Source organism: Castor canadensis, chromosome 9, assembly GCF_047511655.1.
Source record: "Castor canadensis chromosome 9, mCasCan1.hap1v2, whole genome shotgun sequence".
Taxonomy (NCBI): domain Eukaryota; kingdom Metazoa; phylum Chordata; class Mammalia; order Rodentia; family Castoridae; genus Castor; species Castor canadensis.
This window is the reverse complement of record NC_133394.1, coordinates 16,478,368-16,496,045: the sequence shown is the minus strand read 5'-3', so window position 1 is coordinate 16,496,045 and position 17,678 is coordinate 16,478,368. Positions and strand designations below refer to the sequence as shown.

Genomic DNA, 17,678 nt, shown 5'->3' with positions numbered 1-17,678 from the left:
AAAAGGAAACCTAATCACTCAAACATGTGGGCAAATATCTAAGTACTCAGGTATAAAAAACAACTAAAAATTCACCTATTAATATTGCAACATCCCCTAATGTCTTAGAGAAACTGAATATATGGGCGTGTGGAAGTCTCTGCTCCCTCCCCACTCTTTTGGTGTGAGAGTTTCAAAAGAATATATAAAAACTCAATCTTTGCCTTTTAATACCAAACAAGTTTAAAGGCAAGGAAGATTTTTTTTAAAAAAATTGTGAAATGGCCAAGAAAAAAAAAATAGGAAGAAATTTTTAAAATTTCTAACATGTTAGCATCACAGTAACTCCACACCATAGTTTGATTACGTTATCTGTGATTGAAATTATTAATTAAAATAGTGGAAGTACATAGACAAAGAATTCTTATGGTAAATTATTTTGTAAAGGGGGAATCATGGAAGCCTAACCTATCAGTTTTGTATATGGAATTTGCATCATATAGGTTACCCTAAGTGTGGTTCTTTTCACTAATGTGAACACCTGTCTACCAGCACCTAGATTCTCCCATTAATATTGTAACACATACATGCTTTTTTATATCTATCCTTCCATTCACTTTATCAATCCATCAGTGACAATCCTTCTTATTTTTGATGGAGTTCCAAAGTCAGTTTGCAGACAGATTCTTTTTAAAGTTCACTAAATATATACCATGTCAATTTGGAGAATACATTATTTAAATATTTTCTTGATCTCACTTAAGGTACACCTTCACAAATATTAACCCAGAAGCCATTCCTACAAATAAGATACAGGCAAAAGGTTGTTTTGCGGGTGGCCAAAAGGCTACTTGGTGCCATCTAAGAACCTAGTAGTGCCAACACTGTGGGTGGTGGAGGCAACTGGAAGCTTGATTAGGACGGTGGGGCTGTGGTTGAAGAAAAGCAGTGATTGTTTTAACAGGGCCGCCTGTATTTGACATGGCTCTGCGTGGGAAGGGATCAGCAACTTTCACAGCTATTTAGGAAGAAAATGGAAATGCACCGGAGAAGGGTAGGGTAGGGGGCAACAGAATCTGTAGAAAACTAGTGGGAAAAGGAGTGTCAAACCAGAAAAAGGGTGTGTGGTCAAGTTCCTGGGGCTTAACTGAGTCATAAAACACAAGCAGGTGGGTCTCTAAATGCTACTGACACCCACAAGGGTTCCCCCGCTCCGCAATCTTCCACCTAAGGGTGTGTGTAATGGTCGGTGGAAGAGTCTAGAGCAGAATCTTATCTCGCACACCGCGAGTGCGCGTGAACACGCGTGCACACACGCACACAGTCTCCCGGTGAGGGTGACCAGCGTGCCTGGGGGGTGGAGGCGTGGGATTTCAGGGAGGCTGGGGAGCGAGGAGACTCCGGGCAGCTCCACCGAGCAGCAGACAGTTGGGGACCCCAGGACTGCTCTCCCAGCTCCGTCCGCCGCCCCCCGCCGCGTGCCCGCGCTCAGCCGGCTGCCCGCCGGCTCCGTCGCCCCCCTTTCACTTTCGCATCTGCGTAGGTGTGTGCCCGGGCGGGCGCGGGGGCGCGCGGGGCGGCGCGGGGGCGCGCGGCGGGGGCGGGCTCCTGGCGCTTGGCACCCGCTTGGCTGGCTCTGCCCGGCCGCCGCCGCGGGCGTCTCTGCCGCCGTCAGAGCTAGGGGATCGGTGGCGGCCGCCGGTCCTCGCCACTGTCCCTCCACGCCCCCGTGCGCGGATGCCGTGGGGGTGGGGCAGAGGCCGGCGAGCCCGAGGGAGGCGGGGAGAGGAGCTGTCTCACCGGGTGAGCAGCCGGGGAGCAGGAAAAGAAACTTTTCCCTCCCGCCCCCCGCGCCTGGTCCCCAGCCCTAGCCTCCCACCCCAGGGTGGCCACTGCACCTGAGCCGGGCGCGAGATCGGGGCCGGACTTTGGGAGGGGGTCAGCGGGGAGGGGCGAAGGGAGTATGTGCATTTGGGTCCCCCTTTTCCTTAGGTGTCCTTGCTGTCAGTGGTTAGGTTTGGGAGGACCGCCAGTGGCGCCCCCAGCCCAGTTTCCCACCAGCCGGTGGCTGGACGCGGTGCTGCCTCCTCCCGCTAGTGAGGGTGTGACCCGGGGAGGGGGCCGCGGCGCCGCGGGCTCCCCCTGCGGCCGCCCCCTCACACACACATACACACACACACACACACACACACACACACACACTCACACACTCACACACGCTCCGCCGCCCGAGCTGTCACCGACCACCCCTGGCCCCTGGGAGGGGGCGCAGAGATACACGCTGCGCGGCAGCCGGCGCGGGATCTTCCCGCCGGACTGGCAGGCTCCCCGAGCCGCCACTGTCATCGCCGGCAGCCAGCAGCCCCGGCAGAGGGGCCCGCAGGAGGCCCGGCCACCGCTGCTGGGGGCGGGCGGGTGCCCGCGGCCCCCTCTGCGCGGTTTGGCGCCGCCGCCTCGCCGCCTCCCGCGGGGTAACAGCACTAGCGCTCTATTGCTCTACCCACCGTCAGTAGGGCGACTGCCGGGAATACCATCCCCTCCATCCTCACCGCCGATCAGCTATTAGCGGACTTGCTGGTGGCGGCAGCAGCGGCGGCGGCGGGAGTCTCCGTACCCCCCTCCCCCGCCCCAACCTCCCCACCATGTCCTAGAAAAGGTGAGTGCAACGACAGTCACTTTGCGCTGACAGCGGCGGGAGGGGACCCCGAGAGCGCAGAGAGGCCCTGGGGAAGAAGGCAGGGTCCGCGCACTGGGGAGAGGGCGCGGGTGGGCGGACCGAGGTGGACTGCGGGCAGGAGGCGAGGTGCCCGCTGGGCCGCCTCGGGGCAAGGGTGCAGGGCGGCTGGAAAGCGAGCGCAGTGGCTGTCCCTACATGGTTCTAACCTAGATTTTGCAAGAAGCTGTGATCCAGGGCAAGACCAGCCCTCCCCAAAGGAGGTAAAAACTTAGTAAAAGATACACGTCCATTCCTTTAATAATGAATAATTGGGCAACGCAGGCTGAGCAGCCGCGGCGTGCGAGGGCGCTGGGTCCGGGACTCCCCTTGCTCCTGCCCGCTGCCAGCGCACGGCCTGGGTGCGATCGATGCCTTACTGCTCGCCGGGCGAGGAGAGCGCGCGTGACCGTCGGCCCCAAAGGAAAGTTGGGACACTCTGCGGGGACTCTTGGCTGTGGGGGCGCCCGGGGTCAGCTCGGCGTAGGGGACTGGGGGGCACCGGAGTTTGGGGTCCCGACTAGCTCACCCGCGCTGCTGCTGTCATCCCTCCTCCAGGGACTTTGCCACTGGTGAGGCTGAGAGTTCGAGTCGCCCTGGGTTCGGGGTCGGGAATCCCGAAGCTTAACTAACTGTAAGGAAAGGAGGGGCCTTTGGGCACAGTGTGTCCTCCTCCCCCTTATGGCTTCGGCGGGCGCGGAGCAAGGGTGAGGCGGCAGTTGCACAGCTGCCGCTGCCCGCCGGCCTGCGGGTCGCCAAGGGCCAGGGGACCAGATTTAGGTGTGTACGTCACTGACGCTGACTCTGGGCCAGCCAGGAACCTAAAACGGAGCCTCGTAAGAGGAACCTAAAAGTCCTTAGAAATCAAAGTTAAAAGCCCATCCTTTTGCTTAGTAAGTGCAGTGTTTGGGTGGGCGGGTTGGAGGTGGGGGCGGTTGGAGGGAAACCGAAATTTCTTCTTGCAGACACTGGATCCTTAGAAAACAGTTTAGTTCCCCACCCCGCATGTTGGCCCCAATTATGTGCAACCCTCCTCCCCTATTATAAAGTGAATATCCTTTATAAGCTCTCTTTCCTATTGAACTAGTGGAAAAATCCAATACTAAAGTAGTATGCACAGTAACAAAATGATCGGGATGGAGCGCCTTAGCTCTTGACCCTGGCACTTTTTTGGGGTGGAGAAGTGGGAGGAGGAAGGCTATGTTTGAAGGGGTTTGGCTGCACTGAAAGCACCCGCTTTTCCTGCACGGTTAAAACAAGGAAATTCAAATCGAGTGGGAACGTGATCCTCTTGCTCGCTGGCAGCGGAGACTGCGGCTGCACTGCCGAGAGGTAACTCCCGAGACAGAGGAAGGGGGCGGGGAGAGGAACCTCAGGGTCGGGGAAGCCCACCCGAGTCCTCCCCCGCGCAAGGACGCTGTGGGCGGCGCCGGGGCTGAGCGGCCGCTCACCTGGCGCTGCAGGTGGAGAGCATGAGAGGGGACAACACCTTGACTGCTCGCGGAAAAACGACTTCTTCCGCGTCACCACACTTTTCACGTCTCTCCTGGTGTCCTGGGGTCTACCAGGAGGAGAGCTGGGTGGGAGAGAGCAAGTTTGGGGCGGGCGAGCGAGAGGGGCGGAAAGCAGCTTGCTGAGGGGGGCTAAATTTCGTTGCCACCGCCCGGCATCCCAAGCACCCCACCGCCGCTGCGGCTTTAAGGAAACTGCGGAGTCCAGGCTGTGTCGCAGCAACTTTGTATCAGTCATGTCGCCCGCCCGGTGATTGACAGCTCAGGTTGTCCAATGAGAAACCCGCCTGGTCCGTGCAGCGTGGAGCCTAGCTTCCCTCCGGGCCAATGGGAAGGGCTCAGGGGGGCGGGATGGCAACCTGAACTTTCTGGACATGTGACCCGCTTTTAAAAGGGCCGGCCCTCCAGCTGGCCCACTCCCCCTCCGGGTTTTCGCCCGCCCCCTCTCCCTCTCTCCCTCCCTTTTTTGCCCGCTCTGGCCCAGCCCCTGCCCCCTCCTCTCAGCTCCTCAGCGCCCGGGGTGTCATTGGGCCCGGGAGACGCGAGCCAACTTCAGGCTGCTCAGAAGCCCGTGCAGTCACCTGGGTGCAAGAGCGTGGCTGCCTCGGGCTCTCCCGCTGTAGGGAGAGCGGCCCTCGTTGGCCTGGATGTGGTTGGATTTAGGGGGGCTCCGCAGCAAGGGTGTCGTGGCGGTGGCAGGCGCTGCAACAGGTAGACGGCGAGAGAAGGACCCCGGCCGAGGCAGGTGTGTAGGGGTGCGCAGCTGGGCGCCTCTTGCCCTGCTGGGCGTGCGGCCGCGGCGCGGGAGCGTGCACTTTGCAGGGAGAAGTGGCTGCGTAATCCGGAGGCACAGTCAGTATGGTGCTGTGTGCTTGTTGTTTTGTTTTGGTTTTCCACTTTTTCCCCCCTTTGGCCGCCAGAGGACTATTTTGGGAAAGTTTGGCCACTTTGGATAAATGCCCTCTAACGAGCAGCTTTTAACCGCCGTTGGCAGTGGGAGGTCTTCCACCCTTCTCTTTCCCCCAAAGATGAATTTCGGATCACTTTCCTCCTACAAAATTTAAAGGACGTTTGAATAATATTTCTTTTCTCTAGCAATTGCGGAAGCTCCCATATCTCAGCCGGAGGTGTAGCGGATAAGGGCAGTTGAAGGAGAACATAGATCCTGCATGAAAGGGGCTTTGGACATTTCGTGCATTTCCACTTCCCTAGCATTCTGGAAACTCTGCAGAGAGGCTCTGGTTTTCTGTCATCGGTTGCAATCCTTAGGGCAGTGGGGAAGGGATGAAGCTGCTTTCCCGTGGCATCCTTGCCCTGCTGAATTTCTGATGCGTGGCTTTTCCTGCTGAATTTTAAAAGACCAGGTTTAAATCACAATGGTTTATGGCACCATGGGCTTTAATTATTTATTTTAACAAAGGAGTTAGAAAAACTTTTGATAGCAGACGCGTTTTTGAAACCTCCGAACTTTGAAAGGCACCACATTGCTTCTTAATATTTTGTCTTGTCATTTCTTTAGGTGTGCTGGTATTAGTGATATTTACATAGCAATTATAACAGCATTCTCTACTAGGAAGTCTTGCTGTGGAGTTTTAATTTCATGTTTGACATCGGGGCACACTATCATGGAAGTGCGTTAGGAGAGAAGTTTAGAAAAAAATCTAAAGTGGAGCTTTTTCCTGTAAGGGAGACTTGGTTTTGTTTGAGGATTTTGGAAATATCAGGTGGCTCAATGAATTAGGTGAGTGAAGAGAAATCAGGTGTGCTCAGTTCTAACTGGTTCTCCCGCTCTCTTAGGTGACCTTGGGTGGATTTCTTTCATTTCCCTCATCTGTAAAAGAGGGGAAGGTAATGGTTCTGTAGACCAAAATGACCAAAAACAAAACAAAAAAAAAAATAGTTTGATGAAGTGAACTACAGCTATGCAACCTAGTGATGATCGTGAATTTCTTAAGACTTAGTCTTCAAGGAGCAATATCATAATGAAATAACTGTAGACAGTGATCCCATTAAAATGGGATTCTGTTTGGGTTAAGATTAAAGGTGAAACTCTCCAGATATCATACAAATTCCTAAGGACCTTTAATAAAATCCTGGGGGGGGGGAACCTACTTCCTTATGGAAAAGAGCAAATTAAAACTGACTAGAACACATATTATTTTAAAGTCAAGTTTTCCTTTGTAAAAATTGTGTTTGAGAGTGTGTATGTTTGTGGTTTAACATAGAACCTTCATCTGTGCTCTCCCTTACCTGTGTGAATTTTCTTTATGTTTGGGGGCATCTGTTCACATGAAAATTAAACTTCGTGATGGTTTTTGCTTTTGTCCCAAGAGTCCCTTGTATATATCCCTCCCCATTGGCAGGGATACAAACCTGATTTTATCCAAGCTGAATATGCGACAGCCTCTATTTCATTTTATACTTTAGTAACACACACTTCCCCTTTACTCTCTGGATATCAAGTTCTATGGGGGTCATACTCATCTGTAGTATTTTCAGTATTTACCAGTAAGCTCAGGTTGATTGAAATTCTGCTCAAACCATGGTCATTGTGCTAGAAAGACAACCTCCTTGGTTTCCTGGACAACATAGGAAATAAAGTTCTAACCTGATCCATTTGTTTATGGAAAAGACTAAAATAATAGACAAAAGGAGACCTCAGCATAAAATATTTCAATAATCATATTTTTTAAAAAAATCTGATTTTAAGAAAAATCTTTGCAGTGGAAGCCATGCTGTTCTTTTGTGTTTGTTGCCCAACCTTTGCTCTGTTTCCTTTGTCAAGAGGTGCATGAGGTTGTTAGATGAGAATACCTTAAACAAAGCTAATTTAGATTTCAGCAAAGCCTTTGGCAAATTCTTCAGTCATAGTTCTGTCAGTAACATGGTAAAATACAGGCAGCTTTATGATATTGTTAAGAGAGGTTAGGGCTGGTGAAACAGGACATAGACAGTTGTGATCAGCTGTCTGATGTTAGCTTGATAAGGTGTTTCCTTGTAGAGAGCTGTAAGACAGCCCTTGGTACCCACTGTCTGTCCTGAAGATTCTCTTAGATGTTCCTAGAGCCCCACATGTCAGGCATATGGCTCGGGCTTTAGGGCAGAGTGACGAAAAATGTCCCCTCAGATGATTAGCAGGTGTTCAGTGGTCAAATGATTTCGACAGAGCCCAATTATAAAGTAAACTGGTTTCTGCACTTTGAAGCTCTCAGGTGTTTTGGCATGCAGATTTGCACTTTGATACTCAAAAAAAGCAATGAGTGACCACCCTTCCCAAAAGGCAGTTGGGAGGGTGGAGTTTTGGAGAGGGTCTTGGTGGGAATCTGCCTTCAAACTCAGGGCAGACAGCCCTGTTGCCTAGGACCCAGAGAGAGAGCCAGAATGAGGCTGGAGCTGTGGGAATGAGGAGTGTGCCAGTGGAGGCCTCTTGATAAGACTGTAGAGGCAAGGGTAACTAGCAGGGGTTTGGGCACAGGGTGCTAGGAAAGCTAATGTAAGTTTGGGGGTGTATGGGTGAGATACATACAAAGGATTCTGTTTTGAGCATGGACAGATATTTATTGTGGTGCTCAATGAACTTGGATCTGAAACGTCTGTGCCTAGTTATTGATCCATTCATCTTTGCTACGGGGAGGAGAGAAATACTACTCAGTAAAAGTAGGAGAAGCACATAATATTAACTGTATTTTTCAGTTCACATCTATGAACAAATGGGTTTTCAGTAAAGTAGAAAAGTTCAATATTAGCAATGAATGAATTAAATCCTAATTGCTCCTCACCCCCAAAACACACACTTTTTCCAACTTTTACTTGGCTTTTATCCACACTAATTTTTCTTTTTTGGCTGAAATTACCAGATAACTACTTCAACTTTTGTAATTTGATTTATTTTCTACTGTTTTGTGATTGATTTTTGATTAGGAATTCATAGAATAATGTTCTTTAAGTAAAATCATGGTACATAATTGGTAGATTTTCAGCGTTCACAAATTGAGTATTGATTATAGTATAATAGCTTGACATTTTTGCGCTTTGCTCTCCATCTGGGACATGGGGGGGATATGATAGTTTCCGACTACTTAGAACTTAAAATCCACTGTAGAATACAGGAAAGTAAGAGGTACTCATAATACTCAGGCCATTTGGGCATTGAATTTCATTTAGAGTCTTGTGGTAGCTAGTGGCAAATTATTTAGTAAAGTCGTTATGTTATTTTTCAATCTTATAAGTTCTATAGCAAAAGGACTTATTAGTGTCATGTTTTGAAGAGGACGAGGTAGGGAGGTTGGGAGGTAGTCAGGAGCAAGCAGGGAAAGGATGCAAGGTCTACAGCAGTGCTTGTGAACAAAAGTACAGAATAGATTATTTACAGACTTGAAAGGATTTGGAAGATGTACAATTTAAAAAAATAGTAAGAAGTACAAATAAATAAAATTTTACCTAGAAGAAGTTTATTTTTCTAAAGTACTTCCTTAGAGTGACTTGTCCCCCTATGGACATTTGATTTTGCCTGGAGACATCTTTGGTTGTCACAGCTGGGAGGAGGTGCTCCTGATACCTACTGGGTAGGTGATCACAGGTGCCCCTAAACCTATTACAATGCATAGGGCAGACCTCCAGAATAAAGTCCATAGTGCCAAGGTTGAGAAGCCCTGGTACGCAGAGAGACCTGGGACTGGATTCCAGCTCTGCCATGTAGCTGCATGGCTAGTACCTTGATTCTCCCACCTGTACGTTTACATAACATTTCACCATCCACTGGGGTTGTTTGTAAGGATAACTGAGTGAATATATGCACGCAGCTTGTAATGCTGCACTGAATTATATACATACAGCCTGTTGTAATCTGCTCATGAACTAAATTTATTTATTAAAGCTAATGGATATGATTGTCTAGCTGAAACAGTCCTTTGGGCTCCTTGAGGATAGAGGCTGGGCCTGTTTTCTTTATATAATAATCACAGGCCCAAGACGTAGCAAGCACTTGGTAAATATTGTTAAATGATTGAATGGCAACGTTTTCAGGACCCCCCTCAAACTTCCTCTATTTACTGCTCAGGGTAAAATGTCTTGCTGTTGGGAGCCTTGTTAACAGAAGTGCCATCGGGTCAGGGTGCACGGGGGAGTTCTGATACTGAAATACAGGGAAGGGTCCTGACGTTCCTAACTTGTCTTAGCACTCTCTGATCTATGGGCCAGTTCAACTTGGATATATAAACCAGAACTGACACTGGATTATCTTCACTTCTAATCCACCTTAAGAAATTCCTTTTTAAAGAAACAAGTTTTAAATTATTTTTCTTATGATAGTTCACTTGGCAAATTTACATTTGGAAATAGTCATTTTAATTGCACGTCCATATTTTCAGCAAGGCCATGTATTTGATCATCTGAAAGTAGCTTTCGTATGACCAAAAGACTCCAAAAGCTTTGGAGTCACTGATCTAAAACCCAACTTGGTCACCATACCTTTGACTTTGGACAAGTCACCCACCTCCTCAGCAAGTCATCAGTTTCTCCTTTGACTGCCTCACCAGTCCTCAGGATTACTTTAAATATCACTTACTACTCCAGTAGGTTAACCTTTGTAAATATTCTTTGCAAAATATAAAGGCTGTGTGATAGCAAAGATGTTATTTTTATTTAGATGCAAGACAGTTGTATGTGATTAGTTTCTTATTCTGGCTACCGCACAAGTGATAGTCAGTATTCCATTGTGTCAGCACCCAATATAACTAGAAATATTGCTTATAATAAGTAGTTGTCGCTCAATAAATGCAAAATTTTAGAATATCCTTTAGCCTAATCCCGCTCTTACTGACTCTGATGTTTTAATATCGATTTCTTTGTTAGCTATGGAGACTAAAGGCTACCACAGTCTCCCCGACGGTCTAGATATGGAACGACGTTGGGCCCAAGCTTCTCAGGAGCCCTCCTCCCTGGGACCTACAGCGAAGACCGATGAGAATAACTACATGGAGATTGTCAACGTGAGCTGTGTTTCCGGTGCTATTCCAAACAACAGTACTCAAGGAAGCAGCAAAGAAAAGCACGAACTACTCCCTTGCGTGCAGCAAGACAGTACTCGGTGTGGGATTTTAACATCCGATATCAAAACCGAGCTGGAATCTAAGGAACTTTCCGCCACTGTAGCTGAGTCCATGGGTTTATACATGGATTCCGTCAGAGATGCTGACTACACCTATGATCAACAGAACCCACAAGGCAGCCTGAGCCCAGCAAAGATTTATCAAAACGTGGAACAGCTGGTGAAGTTTTACAAAGAGAATGGCCATCGTCCTTCCACACTGAGTGGTGTGAGCAGACCTTTGAGGTCCTTTATGGCTGACTCTGGGAGCTCCACCAACAGTGGGGTCATGCGTGCCATTGTTAAAAGCCCCATCATATGTCCTGAGAAGAGTGCTTCTGTGTGCAGCCCTCTGAACATGACCTCTTCTGTCTGCAGTCCTGCTGGAATCAACTCCGTGTCCTCCACCACAGCCAGCTTTGGCAGTTTCCCAGTGCACAGCCCCATTACCCAAGGAACCCCTCTGATGTGCTCCCCTAATGTTGAAAACCGAGGCTCCCGGTCGCACAGCCCTGCACATGCTAGCAACGTGGGCTCTCCTCTCTCAAGTCCATTAAGTAGCATGAAATCCCCAATCTCCAGCCCTCCGAGTCACTGCAGTGTAAAATCTCCAGTCTCCAGTCCTAATAATGTCACTTTGCGCTCCTCTGTGTCCAGCCCTGCAAATCTCAATAACTCAAGGTGCTCCGTTTCCAGCCCTTCCAACACAAATAACAGATCCACGCTTTCCAGCCCGACAGCCAGTACTGTGGGATCCATCTGTAGCCCCATAAGCAATGCCTTCAGCTACTCTGCTTCTGGCACAGGTGCTGGAGCCAGTGTGACCCGGGATGTAGCTCCCAGTCCAGACACACACGAGAAAGGTGCTCACGAGGTCCCTTTTCCTAAGACTGAGGAAATTGAGAATGCCATCTCAAATGGTGTGACTGGTCAGCTCAACATTGTCCAGTACATCAAACCAGAACCGGATGGAACTTTTAGCAGTTCATGTCTAGGAGGAAATAGCAAAATAACTTCTGATTCTCCATTCTCAGTACCAATAAAGCAAGAGTCAACCAAGCACTCATGTTCGGGCACCTCTTTCAAAGGGAATCCGACAGTAAATCCTTTTCCATTTATGGATGGCTCATATTTTTCCTTTATGGATGACAAAGACTATTATTCTTTATCAGGAATTTTAGGACCACCTGTGCCCGGCTTTGATGGTAACTGTGAAGGTGGTGGATTTCCAATGGGGATTAAGCAAGAACCTGACGATGGGAGCTATTACCCTGAGGCTGGTATCCCTTCATCTGCCATTGTTGGTGTGAATTCAGGTGGACAGTCCTTTCACTACAGGATTGGTGCTCAAGGTACAATATCTTTGTCACGATCACCTAGAGACCAATCTTTCCAACACCTGAGTTCCTTTCCTCCTGTCAATACTTTAGTGGAGTCATGGAAGTCACATGGTGACTTGTCATCTAGAAGAAGTGATGGATATCCAGTCCTAGAATACATTCCAGAGAACGTATCAAGGTAAGTTGATCTATCTATCTTCTTTCCTTCCTCCCTCCCTTCCTCCTTCCCTTCTTCCCTTTCTTTCTCCTTCCCTTCCTTCTTTAAAAAGTCTTGGCTTTATAAATTGTTGAAGGTTAGCTTTGGCTTTACAGTTGAGAAATTTAAACATTTCAGTTTGTTACTGTCGTATTTTGTTTTAAGAATGGTCTTTTAGTATTCTCTCTTGGCTTCTTGGTATGATACTATTATGTTTATGAAGTTGAGCAACAAGAGATTCTTAAAATCTCTTAGAAAATATCTGTGTTGATGTTGAAGAAGCATATATAGTTGTCCCACCATTGTCTGTTTTAGGTGTTTGGAAAATGTTTATTTTCTCTGCAAGTTACTATATTTACTTTAGCAGACTAATGCTAGATTTTTTTTTCCCTTTTGCTATTTTCTTGTTCACAAGACTGCATTAAATTACTTTCTTCATGGTCATAGTCTTGTTTTATCTTTTAGTATTCTTTATTAATTACTTCATTGTTTGTAAAAAATAAAATTGAACCCCAAATCTGTTACCTAGAAGCTTCCTTCCCTGGCACTCTTTTCTAGGTAGGTTAGTTATATAAAAGCTGTGGTCTTCAATGTGGATAAATCATTCCCTTAACTGTGAGGGCTTTTAAAGACTCAGCACATCTAAAATTACCTAGTGGACAATCTTGCTTTCGTACTCATGTTGGAAGTGGAATGTGTCACTATAGTTTTGAACTGGTATTATTCGTAACTTATCTGCAAGAAGACAAATAATTTACTGTAAAATATCTCTACTTGTTGCAGATCACAGGTTGTGTATATTTAGAAAAACAAGGAAGAGGCTTTAGATATGACTACAGGGTGGTTCAAAGTTATGCAATGCGTACTTGTCTTGGACTTTGCTTCAGTACTGTTTTTATTGCAGGTTGTGATAAATGATCCCTTTGTGGAATACGTAAGGAATACATTTTCTGGATACAGATTCTTTTGGCCTCTAGGAATACTGGATATTTCTCTTCATTTTCTTAAGAAGTTAGTTCGTGGGAAGTATATCCATCTCTCTAACAGGATATAGGGTTGACCTGTATTCCTGTATCTTTGTCTTTTACTGTTACTGTTTTCCAAACCAAAAGCAAAAACTTTTAATTTGTACATTCTTTTCCTTATCATTGGCTCAAACCTTTCTCTTCTTGCTTTTATGGAAGCAAACATTCCATGAAGGTTATAGTCTTTCAGGTCTCCAGTAGCGTGAGCTGTTCAGTCATATTCCAGTGCTGCCCGTTAAATTCTGAACTCTGACACAAGTCCTAAGATAGCATGGCTGCCGTTAGAACCAAACACAGCAGTTTCACTGCAAGTGTTTCCTTTTGCTTTTAAAGAAGGAAATTTTTTGTATGTGATGTGGATATTTTTGTAAGCAATGTTTATTGACTCATGCTGGGTTAGTAGAGTCTGGTGGTTAAAGGCATCAGTGGCTTGGTTGCAATACCAGCTCTGTGACTCAGTCACTGTGTCCCTGTGTAAAGCTGGTCACATCTCCAGGCTTGCTTTCGTTTCCTCATCTGTCAAGAGGGAATTAAATAGAACTATCTCAGAGACAGTGAAAATGATATTTGTAGGACTTAATTTATGGGAAGTACTTTGACTCTCATCTAGTGTGTACTATATAAAACTTAGTTCTTATTTTAAATTGTTTTGTAATCTACCATTTCTTTTCATAAAATGAAGAAAAAGGAAACCCCACAAGTTTTTAAAGAAATATTTGAAATGCTTAAGTATTTTTATAAGAAAATGTCTTATATCCAGATCCAGTTTCTATTATTTTAATTGTAGCTCTCACATTCAACTCATGAATTTGCTCCTGATTATCCCATGGCCCATAGTCTTAGGCACAGTGATAGGAATCAATGACCATCCCACATTTGTGGTCATTGGAGGTGTCATCAGTCTCTTCTTGAGTATCCCAAAATTCTTTGCATGTTTGCTAACAGAGTAAAAAAGGATTGGTTTTGTTTGCATACATACTGGTTTTGTGCCAGTTAAGATAAGTTTTCAAAACACTTTAAGGTCAAAGCATTAGTGGTGTTTGAAATCTCTTACAGATTAATAATTCTTTACAACTTTCCTGGTGAATGTCATCCAGTCCTATTTGTTTTGATAATTTCAAGAGTTAAAGGCTCAAGGATTAGAGGATATTTTGGTGTTTTTCTAGATTTCATACTACAGGATGATAATAGTGAATTTAAATTTATGCCAGCCTCATCACTGATGTGTTCTTTTGTATCTTTTATTCAAAAATCCAATCTTGCATGATTTTTTCATTTGTGATGCTATCTCATTTTAGGGAATATTGACTACATTAATGAATTAAAGGTCATAAAGGATCAAGACGGGGTGGATTTAATAGTATTTTTAGATTTAATAGTATGCTTCATTTTGGGATAAATTATTTTCTAATAGATTTCAAAGTGTGGTTTAGTGGGTTCCTGAGAACTCAAGTAAGTTCATGAAGTCAGAAATCATGCATTGGCAAAAGATGCCATAAAAATGGAAGACAGACTAATGGATTTTCTGGAATAACATATGAAAAGTTCGTTGATACTGTTTAAGATTCCACATGGCAACTAACCTTTAAGAATCTACTTAGTGTTAGTCACTGTCAGTTTTCACTTGTACCGCTGCAGCCACAGTGATCTGCAAAGACCTTTAAAATATTTTCTTCCTTTCCAGCAATGTGTCTGTATAAAGTAGATTTTCTTCATAGAGTTGAAGCAAAACATAACTGCTGCCATTGATAGCAGAGGTAAATATGCTATCTAGCTATCTTCTATTAAGCAGGACAGTATGCTTGCAAAAACATAAAACAACAACAACAAAAAAAGGAAAACTTTCTCACTAAAGCTTTTCATTTGGGGCAATATAGCTATTTTTTCATAAGTGTGTTGATGTTGCTATGTAATAATTTATTATGAGTTAAAATGTTTTAATTTGTACTATAATTTAGCTAGAACTCACATCAACAAAAGTTCTATGGGATTCCTGGAACTTTTTTTTTTTTTTTTTTGATACAAGGCTTGTTATGTAGCCCAGGAGCCAACCTTGAACTTGTTAGGCAGCCCAGGCGGGCCTTGACCTCAGGATCCTCCTACCTCCGCCTCCTAAGTGCTGAGATTTCAGGCTGGGTGTGCCACCACGCCCTGCTATAGTTCTTAAGAGTGAAAAGGCTTTCTAAGACCCAAGAGTTGAGATTAGCTAGTCTGTCCTCTTTTGTCCACTTTTTGGTGGTTAATGCAGAAAGGGGCTATTATGTTCAAATAATCTATTCAAATAAGAAAAATGATTGTTATCTAGACTCATTTTTCAGGCTGACAGATGAGCACGGGCTGTAAGGTGTGTGTTGTCCTTGTTTCAGTCCCGTGGCATTCTCAGAGAGAGGTGACCTGAGTTTCTCTCTGTTAATAATTCCCCGTGAAGGGATTGTCTCATTGCTAAATTGTAAAGTAAATTATGACAAAGCTAAATGTAAAGCCCTCAGGGTGGACACTGAACTTAGTTGTGTCATGTGGGTTGGGGTTAGCCTGACAGCTCCAGAGCAAACAAACTGTGACCTCGGGTGAGTCACAACTTCTCTCAGCCTCAGTTTCTTCATTTTCAAGTGGCAGATCTGCCAGTAAAATTACTGAGTGACTATGTAGTTTCCTTTGAAGAATCAAAGTAGAGTATGCTTGAATATATTTACTACTCTCATTTCAAGTAGTTTTTTACTCAGGTCTCACTCAATAGCTTGCTTTCGAGGTCATCTGGGCATAAAAATGTCTTTACCACCCAAGCATTTTAAAGGAAAAGTGAGGAGGGGTTATCTGTCATTTCACTGGAGAAACTGAGTAGTTGATGGATTTTCCTTTTGTAAATCCAATCTTTCCTTTTAGAAAATCTGACACTTACTATGAATTCCTGGTTCTTTTTATTTGCACTGTTCCTCATGGGAACAGGTTATTTCTGTTGACATAACACTGGCTGTTCATTTCGATAATCCTGGTCACTTTGATAACCATGCTAACATTAACTTAGACATTTGAATATAAAGTTCACTATTTCAGAGGGTATATTCTGGTAGGTTTCAAGACAACTCACTAGGTATTTATCTTTATTTGTACTGATTCTTTTTCGAGATAGAAGACAGCAATTTAGTAAGTAAGCTGCAATTGTTTTTTCAGTTGTCCCCAACCTTTTGTTTTTAAAATTCACCTTAGATGATAAAGCAGAAGCTACAGAATTGAAGGAGTCTGTGGCAGTGTTTGCCCTATTAGTAAACTTTCTGCATAACTGTGAGATGTAACTATCTTTATGGAATGCAAACTGTGAAAGAATAGTGGGTTTTGTGGGAGTGTGCTGTGTGTTTGAGCATCGGTGCTTTCTATAATAAATCCATTATAGCATTGCTGAGATCATCAGGGACTGAAAACATGCAACTTTCTTGCTCATATGATTTGTCTCATAATATTTTGATTTTGAAATTGCTAATGCACCTAGAATTTCTCCAGGCTAGTATTTTAAGTAATATTTTTGAAATGGCTTTAAAATGGGACCTGCTTTTCTTGATGATTCACTTGCTTCATTCACTTATGGTACTTCTGGGAAGAGTGGTGATATTTTATTGAAAAAAACCATGTAGTGTTTTACAATATGCTAATCACTATGTATTGGGTACTTTTCATAAGTTTTGCTTTTAATGTTACAGATATCTTAGGTTTAAATGCCTTGATGTTCACCTTTTATCATCTAAAACAGTTTATTTGGAGCTGCTTACTTCATACTTTAAAAAAAAAAGGTGAGATAAAATTCATAGTTTCGGTTAGTTAAATTCAAATGGTTCAACTACAGGCAGCTGTCATTCTTGTGACTTGCTGAAACAAGACCTGGAGACTTATCGTTTATAGATTTGATGGCTTTTGCAATATTGAGATTCTGGGTGTGTCCGACCTTTCCTGATCTGTAATCACAGGTGTTATATTGATCACCATAATTTCAGAGAAACACTTGACGGCCCTTACTGCTTTAATATTATTTTTTTCCTCCCAAATAATACTTTTTTCCCTTAATTTCAATTATTTCTTTAGTCTCACACTACTCCTCTGCTGATAAGATTTCAGCCTGCTGCTAAATACTTTATCATTTTCCTTTCATTTGCTCAGTTCAAGTCGACAGAAAAGGATGGGCTTCTTGGTGACGCTTAAATATAGCTGTTAACTTGGATAGCTTCGTGGATGTCATTCTAAAATTTATTAATGAAAACCAAGGAAAAATAAAAGAGTGCTCAATGGATAATATCTTCATTTTAAAATTTAGGGTTTCTAGTTTTAAACATGTGAAGTACAGACTTTGCCTTAAGTTTATTAAAGTTTTTATGTTGTTTTGTAAATAGTAAGGTACTGAGAAGGTTAAAATGTAATTACATAAAAGCATTTGTTCTGAACCTATGTTCTAGAAACCTTTGGACGTATGGTTGTTAGTAATATGGTCAAGCCCAAAATTTGTAGGATTTTGAAAAGAGGTAGACATGACTTGTATTTTATAGTAGAAATAGAAAATGATTCAAGGAAGAAAACAAGATAAGTAAAATATTTTGTATACTTGAAAAGATGATACCTTAGGAATACAGTGTAAAATAATAACTGGCAGTCTGCATTCATTACTTTGGCTATGATTTAATTTTACTACTGATAAAGACTTCACTGCCATGTGACCTCACCTTATGTGTTAGCAATTGCTGAGACAAATATCCAAAAATCACCATTTGAGACAGCATGAAATAATGATTTGTAAGGAACAAAATTGACTCTGGGTATTCTGATAGGGAGGGATTATATGG

At 44.3% G+C, this 17,678-nt stretch overlaps 1 protein-coding gene and 1 long non-coding RNA gene across 7 annotated transcripts in view; one reads left to right on the top strand and one right to left on the bottom strand.

Annotated features, from left to right (window-relative positions):
• LOC141410835 (uncharacterized) overlaps positions 1–2,574 on the bottom strand; it is a 234,845-nt gene extending 232,271 nt beyond the window's left edge. The window contains exon 1 of the long non-coding RNA XR_012435596.1: positions 2,484–2,574. This is a non-coding gene — a long non-coding RNA (uncharacterized lncRNA). The remainder of the gene's footprint in view (positions 1–2,483) is intronic.
• Positions 2,500–17,678, top strand: part of Nr3c2 (nuclear receptor subfamily 3 group C member 2) — a 308,346-nt gene continuing 293,167 nt past the window's right edge. The window contains exons 1-3 of one of the 6 annotated variants that reach the window (XM_074041254.1): positions 4,589–4,948; positions 8,669–8,768; positions 10,057–11,809. In XM_074041254.1, coding sequence (XP_073897355.1) covers positions 10,059–11,809 — 1,751 coding nt within the window. In that variant the 5' untranslated portion in view covers positions 4,589–4,948; positions 8,669–8,768; positions 10,057–10,058. Of the gene's footprint in view, positions 2,636–2,895; positions 2,917–3,243; positions 3,265–3,897; positions 4,025–4,588; positions 4,949–8,668; positions 8,769–10,056; positions 11,810–17,678 lie in introns of those variants that run through there. The other 5 variants (XM_020181373.2, XM_020181376.2, XM_020181375.2 and 2 more) reach the window with 5 other exon arrangements.